The 11,236-nt window shown below is 50.5% G+C and overlaps 1 protein-coding gene across 6 annotated transcripts in view; it reads left to right on the top strand.

Moving 5' to 3' along the window:
* Positions 1-528: 528 nt before the first annotated feature.
* LOC142463899 (sperm-specific sodium:proton exchanger-like) overlaps positions 529-11,236 on the top strand; it is a 956,006-nt gene continuing 945,298 nt past the window's right edge. For 5 of the 6 annotated variants that reach the window (XM_075566732.1, XM_075566736.1, XM_075566735.1 and 2 more), the window contains exon 1: positions 529-855. In XM_075566732.1, coding sequence (XP_075422847.1) covers positions 699-855 — 157 coding nt within the window. In that variant the 5' untranslated portion in view covers positions 529-698. The remainder of the gene's footprint in view (positions 856-11,236) is intronic. The other variant, XM_075566738.1, reaches the window with a different exon arrangement.

Here is an 11,236-nt window from a genome sequence, read left to right on the forward strand (position 1 = left end):
CACTGAACTGCTTTGTCTGATTACTAGAGATCAGTCACCGAGCTGTGATCTGCGGGTAGGGAAGTGATTGAGGAGGGTTTGGACAGCGAGGAACTGGTTGTTAGCAGCTTGCTATTAGGTTATGGCAGGGTGCTATTCCGTGACCTGGAATACAGGGGACATGCCCAAACTCCCACCCCCTGAACCATGGGTCACTAAGCACTTCCATTGTCTGCTTACAGTGCACCTATGTTACTACAGTATATCGTTTCAACAAGCCACTGGGCCCCAGTGTACACCATACCAGTGTGTAGGGGTGTATCCACCTTCGATCATGAGCAATATTGGTGTCGAGGACACAGCAGCAGTATCACTTTTTTTAAAAGCCGTTTCCTTCAGTTTTAAGGGTAATTTTTTTGTGAGCATCCCTCCAAATCGTTTTTTTGTCACATGGCGGCAGTAACATTCGACAGGAGTCGTCTCCGCAGCCGCTTGTGCATAGCACGCAGCACGCGCCCGCCTAGCCAGTAGCCAGTAAGCGGCACGCGCCAAAGCAACACGTGCCCCGCAGAGGCGGGAAAAACAAACTTTTAAAAGCAACCGACGGTCGGTCACTCGCCGTTGTCGGTGAATGAAACGATAGGCGGCGGCATAGTCTTTGTGAGGTGGGAGGGAAGTCTTCGTTTGATGATAGTCGTTTAAACGACCGTGGGGAAACGATGGAAGATGTATTGAGGTCGTCCGAAGAGCTGGAATACAACAGTACTCTGATCCGCTCAAGTTTTTTCAATTTCCCACACTTTTTTGACAAGCACATTATAAGCAAAGACATACCGAGACTCTTCCTGCCCATGTTTGTAGCTTGTATAGCTGGAGGTAAGTAGATTGAACCCGCGTGTTAGATTAAGAAATGATGATGTTGATATAAATGAAAGAAACTGTACTTGCGGTGTAGCTCCTTTTTAATATAATCTGCGTTTTACATCCCGAAAGCGATTGGATGGATCAAGAGATTGCAGTTCACTTCCCTATGACTAGGTGACGAACTTTTTCATGTGAAGCATGAATTGATAAGACTTGGCAAAAAAAAATTAAACCTGCTTTACCCAAACAAATCTATTTATGATGTATTTACAATTTGGCTGCCAATCACAGTTAATCTACATTTATACACGTATACACAGGTGTATTACCGTTTCCTAATTTAAAAGTGTGTCTGTGTCTGTGTCGAGAGAGATACTGTATATAGATTTCAAAATCTGCCGCCCCACAGCTGTTGCGGCTGCCTCCTTTCCTGGTCTATACACTACAGATGGCAGGTATTAAATTGTTAAGGGTTTTATTTCGACTGTCCTATGAAACTTATTCCCAGATATACAAGTGGTATATAAGAAATATATAACCCAGCGTTTATAACTGATGTACTGATTAAAAGTGCAGCTCTAAGTTTTACAGAATAATAATTAAACAGACTTTGGGAGCGCTATTCACGGTGACAATAACTACAAATAACCTGCAATATTAGATTAACGTGCAATAAACATATGTATTGTGTGTTCACAATGTGATAAATTAAGTGCAAAATCTTGCAATACAATAGTAAAATGGATGATAGTTACCATAAATGCTTGTGTGAACAATTTACAATGTGCATATTTAAGGTGAATAAATATGCTGTGAAATTAAGTGATATAATTATATGTATGGTATTATTTCAATGATGGGATTTTTACCAAATGTGAGTGTAATTTCTGTATATCCACCACACTATAAACTTTATTACATTTTTACCCAATTGGATTTTTTTCTTTTTCTCCTGCCTCATGAGAAACTGAGGGAAGACATATTTATCTTTCATTGGAAAGAAAAGAAAAAGGAGCAGCAGTGTCTATGGTTTATTGTCATTAAAATACAATACTTATAATTATATCACTTAATTTCAGAGCTTACTTTTTCACCTTAAATATGCATGTCACAGGAAACCAGGACTTTTTGAAGTGAAACTTCTTTAGTGGCATCTCTGATGGGATAAAACTGGATGATGTGGGGCGAAATGTGAAACGGAAGTGACGTCACGTAATGGACGCCACTCCACTCACACCGCCCTGTCACATGTTGCGGCGGCGATAGCCGCCGGCGCCGCTCCTAATCGCCCCCCACACATCGTGACATATGCGGCGGCGATAGCCGCCGCTCCTAACGGCCGCTGCCATGCCGCGCATGCGCAGTTGTGACGGCGCCGCTGATTCCCCGCCCATTGATATGCTGCGCATGCCCGGTAGTCATGGCGACGCTCGAGACGCCATGACTCTCCTCACAGGGACACTGAAGCCCACACTGCTCCCCGGGGCTCTATGCAGGCACTGATCTCCTGCGGCCTCTCCCGGTGCATGCCCCGGCCGAGGCATAGAACTGCTCCTGCTCCGGTAACGGGGGGGGGGAGGGGGGTGATGAGTGCGCTGCGTCCCCCACGTCCCCCACAGCACCATCAGAAGCCTCTGAGTCGGCTCCAGCTGACGATGACGCGCTTCTCCCTCTCCCCCCGCCGACACTGCCTCCATCTCCTCTGTGCCGCGATCTGGTAGGAATGGGGGGGGGTGCGGACTGCTGAAAGGGTCTGGGTGCAGGGAAAGGGATAAGGGTGCTGGGGGGAGGACAAGTGCTGGGGAGAGTCAGGAGAGAGGGGGGCAGGACACACACACACACACACATACATACACACTGACACATACACACATACTGACTCACACACACACACTGACACACACACACACACACACACACACACACACACACACACACACACACACACACACCCACACACTGACTGACCCCCCCCACACACTGACTGACCCCACCCACCCCCCCCACACACTGACTGACCCCACCCACCCCCCCCACACACTGACTGACCCCCCCCACACACTGACTGACCCCACCCACCCCCCCACACATTGACTGACCCCCCCCCCCACACACTGACTGACCCACCCCCCCCCCCCCACACACTGACTGACCCACCCCCCCCCCACACACTGACTGACCCCCCCCCCCACACACTGACTGACCCACCCCCCCCCCACACACTGACTGACCCACCCACACCCCCCCACACACACTGACTTACCCCCCCACACCCCCCCCACACTGACTGACCCACACCCCCCCCCCACACTGACTGACCCACACCCCCCCCACTGACTGACTGACCCACCCACACCTCCCCGCACACTAACTGACTCACCCACACCTCCCCGCACACTGACTGACTGACTGACTGACCCACCCACACCTCCCCGCACACTGTCTGACTGACCCACCCACACCTCCCCGCACACTGACTGACTGACCCACCCACCCACACTTCCACCGCACACTGCCTGACTGACCCACCCACACCTCCCCGCACACTGACTGACTGACCCACCCACCCACACTTCCCCGCACACTGACTGACTGACCCACCCACACCTCCCCGCACACTGACTGACTGACCCACCCACACCTCCCCGCACACTGACTGACCCCCCCCCCACACACTGACTGACCCCACCCACCCCCCCCACACACTGACTGACCCCACCCACCCCCCCCACACACTGACTGACCCCCCCCCACACACTGACTGACCCCACCCACCCCCCACACACTGACTGACCCCCCCCCCACACACTGACTGACCCACCCCCCCCCCCCCACACACTGACTGACCCACCCCCCCCACACACTGACTGACCCACCCCCCCCCACACACTGACTGACCCCCCCACACCCCCCCACACACCCTGACTTACCCACCCACACCCCCCCCACACTGACTGACCCACACCCCCCCCCCACACTGACTGACCCACACCCCCCCACTGACTGACTGACCCACCCACACCTCCCCGCACACTAACTGACTCACCCACACCTCCCCGCACACTGACTGACTGACTGACTGACCCACCCACACCTCCCCGCACACTGTCTGACTGACCCACCCACCCACACTTCCACCGCACACTGCCTGACTGACCCACCCACACCTCCCCGCACACTGACTGACTGACCCACCCACCCACACTTCCCCGCACACTGACTGACTGACCCACCCACACCTCCCCGCACACTGACTGACTGACCCACCCACACCTCCCCGCACACTGACTGACCCACCCACACCTCCCCGCACACTGACTGACTGACCCACCCACACCTCCCCGCACACTGACTGACCCACCCACACCTCCCCGCACACTGACTGACTGACCCACCCACACCTCCCCGCACACTGACTAACTGACCCACCCCTCCCCGCACACTGACTGACTCACCCACACCTCCCCACACACTGACTGACTGACTCACCCCTCCCCGCACACTGACTGACTCACCCACCCCTCCCCGCACACTGACTGACTCACCCACACACCCACGCACACTCTGACCCACCCACACACCCCCACACACTGACTGACACACACACTGACTTACACATACACACTGACACAAATACACATACACACTGACTGACACACATACACACACACTGACTGACACACATACACACACACTGACTGACACACACACACACACACACACACACACACACTGACTGACACACACACTGACTGACTGACTGACTGACATACACACACACTGACACACATACACACAAGGAATTCACACTTAGTGCAAATAGCTAATACATGGGATGTGTGCCGAGCACGCGCATTCTAAGTCAAATTTATTTGCGTTTTGTAACTGAAATTGTATTTTGATTTTTAATTAAAACATCACCAACACAAATACAATTTCTGTGACAAAAGTCAAAGAAGTTTCACTTACTATGCGCATGCTCAGCACACACAGCTTTTTTTACACCTTTTTATATTTGCACCGGGATCATACATTAGTCAAAACAAGGTAGTAGAAACAAAATGTAGTTTATTTCGGTAAACCATCGTACAACAAGAAGAATGACACAATAGCCTGACCAAAAAAAGCACACTTACTAGAAGTCTGGGGGGAAAATCTGACTGACTGACTGGCACGCACACTGACTGAGTGGCGCGCAGGCTGACGCACTGACGTGCAGGCTGACTGACGCTCATGGGCCTATGCAGTAAGCGTTCATAGAAAAAATTGCCGGGCCATTTATGTTGCCGTTTTTTGGAGCGTTGTTATCGTATCCAGAAAGCCTCGATTACCTGTCATAGCAAAATTCCTAAAATGGGCGAATTTCTGCCAGCGATAGAATCGACCCTCTGAAAAGGCCTTACCCAGCGATTCATTTCTGCTGCAGAGAGAGCTCCTCAGAGAGAGCCGACTCTCCCAGCGAAAATCTCGCCCGAAATGTATGTTTTTTTAATATACATTTTATTCCTAGTGTAGATGAGCGGGGGGTCTCCGGAGCAGAACAGCATTGGTTTGAGGTCTGGAGACCCCCTACTTCCCGAGATACAGGCCCCGTTATGACCATATAGAGAAAAACTAAGTTCCCTGCCTTAATCTGGGACTAAAAGATGCTACAATGTGGTGTGGCCATCCCAATGTATATATGTATGTGTATATATATATGTATGTGTGTATATATATATCACCTGAGGGCCCCAGACCTCTGTGGGATGACCCGAGGACCCCCAGACACTTGCGAGAAACACCCGTGAACCCCATTGGGGCCTGTGGTTACCCGCGGGTACAACCTGGAGGCCCTCGTCGCCTAGTGGGGGACCACCAGGAGGCCCCCACACACCCGTGGGCACCCACCGGGGTGCACTGTGGCCTACGGACACCCGTCGGACCCACCGGGGACCCCGTCAGCCTGGTGTATTAATCCTGTATGTAAAAAAAATAAATCATGTTTTTACAGTATATGGGGGTGGGTGGCGTATTGGTGTTTATTAGACATTGTAATGGTTTATTGGGGGCCTAGGAGGTGGGTAGTGGGGCTGTTGTGTGTATTGTTTTTATTGTGGGTAGCGGGGGTGGGTAAAGGGGTATTCGCTCCAAGGATGGGTGTTTAGGCCTTATGGGTCGGTAGTGGGAGGGGTGAACCCCTTACCATTACCACCCGCAACCCCCCGCAAGGCATAAACCATCACCAAGGGCCAAATACCCCCTTCACCCACCCCCGCTACCCACAATAAGCCTGGCACGGGTGGTTAAGCCCTTCATTCCGCTAAGGTAATGAAGTGGCTGTAAATGTATTTTTCATGCATCGGATTCATGACAGGGGTCTCCAGTGCTGGTATTAATTGGTATCGGCTCCGGAGACCCCTGGCATCAATCCGATGCAGGAAAAAGGCCTGATTTTTTTTCTAAGTCCTGTATCGACGCTTCTCCCCACCCTCCCGCCAACTTATCCTGGCATTTGGGTTTGGGGAGAAAATCGCCATTCTAGAGCCGCAATAGGTGTCGATAACCTACTCGCGGCTACTAGAATTGCACGAGTTTATGAACATTCAGAAAAGCGTCTAAGTGGCTTATCGCCGCTCACTCGGCGATTTGGTTTTGAACAAAAAATATTTTTTGGTGATTCAGACCTTTATCACCCACTTATCGACTCTTACTGAATAGCAGTAGGCATTTTGGACGATAAGTGGCTTATGAACGCTTACGGCATAGGCCCCTCTGTGTCAGTCAGGTGTCGGTGTCTTCCATCCCCTGACGTCACGGCCGGCCCCTTCTGCCAGCAGTGACGTCACTGCCGGCCCCTTCTGCCAGCAGTGACATCACCTTCGTCATGGAATTTTGTTACAGCACAAGGGATTTTTCCTTTCAAAACTCTAGGTGTCTGCAAAGAAGTTTCACTTAAAAAACGTCTGCTTTACGCCAATCTTGTGGTACTGTGCCTGATGAAATGGAGTCCTATAATATTTAATGCAATGGTTTGGCTATTACTAAACATAGCTCCTTAAGAACACTTGGGTCCATGCCATTAGGGCCAGGTGCTTTATTTACTTACATTTTATCAAGCTACCTATGCACTTCTTCCTCAGTTAATCAAATTGTTTGTTAATATATAGATTGTGGCTTCCTCCTTTGGAACTATTTTTGCAATTGATTCCTCCCTGGTAAACACAGAAGCAAAGAATTTGTTTAAAACGTCTTCTTTTTCCTTTTCTCCAATGATTTGCCTGTCCGTCTCACACTGAAAGGACCCTATATTTTATTTTCTAATCTCTTTGTTATTAAGGTACTTAAATAACTTGTTATACTTGATCTTACTTTGCATTACAATCCTTTTTTAAATTTAAATGTTTGCTCATTTGACTGCCCTTTGGCAACTTTTGTTACATTCCTTATAATTCTGATATGGTGCCTTTGTCCTTTCTGACTTTAAGGGGCCTAGTCTAGTAGCTCGATGACTTTGCTATCTGGAACGAACGATGTGGCATGACACCATCAAATGGTTTGTCATTTTTGTTATCACGGTATTCAGAAATAATCTGAAACAATCTCAAACCATGAGGTAGGAAAATGCCAATATCACTCGACCTAGCAGCAATGTGATCACAGATTTTTTTTTTCCCGAAGTACTCCCGCCTGCGATCTTCTCGCAATCTGAGCTGCACAGAGCCGCCTCTCCCTGCACAGCTCTTCACCACAGATCGCAGTGTTTTTTATTTCAATTTGAATACTATTGTGCGGGAGCATGGGGTCTCCAGAGAGAACCGCATTGATTTCAGCCTTGGGAACCCCCGGCTTCCAGAGTTATAGGGTGCCGGTATCTCCTATGCGTTTAAATGTCCCGGTCACGTACCGTGGGAGATTTAAACATTGCAGAAGGATACCGGCACCCCCTAACAGGTGTTGCTCGGGACTCCCTGCTCCCTCACACTAGTATTCAGATATAAATAAAAATAGCTTCATTACCTTAAAGGCTAGCCACGAAGGTAATGAAAGGGTTAAACCGGAGAACGCTGTTTATTGGGTGTGGATGAAGGGGGTAGTTGGCCCAGGGTGGCTGGTTAGGCCTGCTGGGAAGGTTGCGGGAGGAGTTAACCCGTTTACAACCATAGGGGTGGTAACCGCTATGGTAATTAAGGGGTTAACCACTCCCGCTACCCACCCGAGAGGCCTAACCACCTATCCTTGGGGCAACTATCCCCTTCACCCAATCCCTCTTCCCCAACAACATTTACCAAACACAACAACCCTACTACGCACCGCCTCTACGCCCAATAGCCCCTCCCCCCCCCAACACATACAGTACAATAATGGGAAACATTTCTATTATCCAGATCTGGATAATAGCTCATTTGCCCATTAAAAAAAAAAACATCCAGCCAGCCTAAAGTAAATAAAAGTGCAACTACCCCCACCCTCTACCCATTGATTGCCAGTGGTTCATCATGCCAATATAATATGGGCATGATTAGCTATGCCAGTGATTCCCAACCGGGGCTCCGCGGAACCCTAGGGCTCCGTGGAGCAGTCCCAGGGGTTCCGCCTGGCCGCCCCAGAAGTTTCCTGGCTCTCCCCGCTCCCCCGGCTCTTCCACTCCCCTCCCCACTCCCCTCCCCACTCCCCAGCCCACACACAGCCGCGCTCTTGCGCGTGCCGCCGCCTACTGCCCACCCGCAACCTGCATGCTGCCGCCGCAACCGGCACGCCGGCCGCTTGAGGTGGGGAAGAGAGGGAGGGAGATGGGACATGCAAGGGGGAGGGCGATGGGACATGCAAGGGGGCGGGAGGAAGATGGGACATGCAAGGGGGCGGGAGGGAGATGGGACATGCAAAGGGGAGGGCGGGAGGGTGATGGGACATGCAAAGGGGAGGGCGGGAGGGAGATGGGACATGCAAGGGGGAGGGCGGGAGGAGATGGGACATGCAAGGGGGAGGGCGGCAGGGAGATGGGACATGCAAGGGGGAGGGCGGGAGGGAGATGGGACATGCAAGGGGGAGGGCGGGAGGGAGATGGGACATGCAAGGGGGAGGGCGGGAGGGACATGGGACATGCAAGGGGGAGGGCGGGAGGGAGATGGGACATGCAAGGGGGTGGGCGGGAGGGAGATGGGATGGAGATGGACATACAAGGGGGAGGGCGGGAGGGAGATGGGACATGCAAGGGGGAGGGCGGGAGGGAGATGGGACATGCATGGCGGAGGGCGGGAGGGAGATGGGACATGCACGGGGGTGGCGGGAGGAGATGGGACATGCACGGGGTGGGCGAGAGGGAGATGGGACATGTACGGGGGTGGGCGGGAGTTAGGGAGATGGGACATGCACGGGGTTGGGCGGGAGGGAGATGGGACATGCACGGGGGTGGGCGGGAGGGAGATGGGACATGCAAGGGGGTGGGAGATGGGATGGAGATGGGACATGCAAGGGGGAGGGCGGGAGGGAGATGGGACATGCAAGGGGGAGGGCGGGAGGGAGATGGGACATGCAAGGGGGAGGGAGATGGGACATGCAAGGGGGAGGGTGGGAGGGAGATGGGACATGCAAGGAGGAGGGCGGGAGGGAGATGGACATGCAAGGGGAGGGCGGGAGGAGATGGGACATGCAAGGGGAAAGGGAGGGAGGGAGATGGGACATGCAAGGGGAAAGGGAGATGGACATGCAGGGGGGGGTGATATGAGGGAGATGGGACATGCAAGGGGGGATGATGTGAGGGAGATGGGACATGCAGGGGTGATGTGAGGGACACACGGGGGGGGTGATGTGAGGGACAATAAATATATGTATTGGGGGGGTGTCTTTTTTAAAAATGTATTGAGGCGGTGGGGGTCTTTTTAAAATGTATTGAGTGGTGGGGGTCTTTAAAATGTATTGCGACTGTGGGGTTACATGTATTTAGAGGGGTGGGGTTTTTGGTATGTATTTTGTGGGGGGATTGAGTGATAGTGGGGTAATTGACGGAAGACAGGAGCAAGTGAGAGGAGAGGGGGGAGTGAGTGAGGAAAAGGAAAGAGGGAGTAAGAGTGAGACGCAGGGAGATAAATACATGCGAGGAGGGAGGGTATGAGAGTGGGTGAGACAGAGGAGAGAGAAATACATGGTAGAGGGTGGGAAATAGAGGTGGCTTGTGAGGGGTGAAATTAACCTAAGGCCGCGCTTATAGTGCCGGCGACGCTGACGTCAGGCTGCAGTTGCTAGAAAAATCAAATTGAAGTGACTTCCAGCGATCGCGACCAAGCTGCTGCGTCAATACATTTGTTTTGGCGCGATGTTGCCAGCACTATAAACGCAGCCTAATATGTGTCAGCCAGATAGGCGTTCCCCGAGTTTTTTCGAAATACTTCAAGGGTTCCTCCAAACAAAAAAGGTTGGGAATCACTGAGCTATGCAGTCAATGGGCCACCTTAAATAAACCAGCACCAAAACTAAACAACAAATAAAAAAATAATAATCTGCAACAAAAAAACAGTAACAAAAAACAGTAAAAAAAAAACACAATAACAAGAATCATGATTTTTAAAAAAATACAATAAAAAAACCCAAGCATCAAAAAAAAATGTAATGGAAAAAAAAATGCAATCAATGTGGTGTGGGTGTTTTTTTTTTTTTTTTTTTGACGTCTTCACCCTCTGATTCTGAGTCAATCAGCAAAAGCAGGAACCTCTTGACACTCGACGCAATGATCCTCAGCAGCCGGTAAGTCCATAGTCTTCTTGATCTTCATCTGTCCATTGTAATCCAAGAAGCGGATGTTGTCCCGTCGGCTTCTTAAGGTCAAATGAGACGGGACAGACCTTATATAAGGCCTGTGACGCCAAATTTGAGACAGATGGTACAGCTCCAATCTGATTGGATGCTGTACCATGTGACAGGGTTCTTTAAAAAAAAACAATCCATAAGGGTGTGACGTAATCTTCAAGTGAGGTACGTCACATCCTTAAAACAAGATTGCTGCCATCACATGATACTACAACCAATCGGATTGTGAGATTTACCAAATGGTACACTCACAATTCAATTGGTTCCAGTACGATGTGATGGCAGCCATTTTTTTTATAAAAAGCATGTGACATCCCTTAAAGATGTCACATCCTTAAATTAAAAGAAAAATGGAAGATGTCACATGGTTCTTCACCAATCGGATTGGGGATGGCTCTTGGATTACAATGGACAGATGTAGATAAAGAAGAAGATGGATTTACCGGCTGTTGAGGATCATTGCGTCAAGAGGTTCCTGCTGTTGCTGATGGACTTTGAATCGGAAGGTGAAGGCGTAAAAAGTAAAAAAAACATTGGTTGTATTTTTGATTCTTGTTTTTATTTTTTTATTGTGTTTTTTTTTTTTTAATTCCTGGTTTGTTTAATT

The sequence above is a fragment of the Ascaphus truei genome, chromosome 12, assembly GCF_040206685.1.
Source record: "Ascaphus truei isolate aAscTru1 chromosome 12, aAscTru1.hap1, whole genome shotgun sequence".
Taxonomy (NCBI): domain Eukaryota; kingdom Metazoa; phylum Chordata; class Amphibia; order Anura; family Ascaphidae; genus Ascaphus; species Ascaphus truei.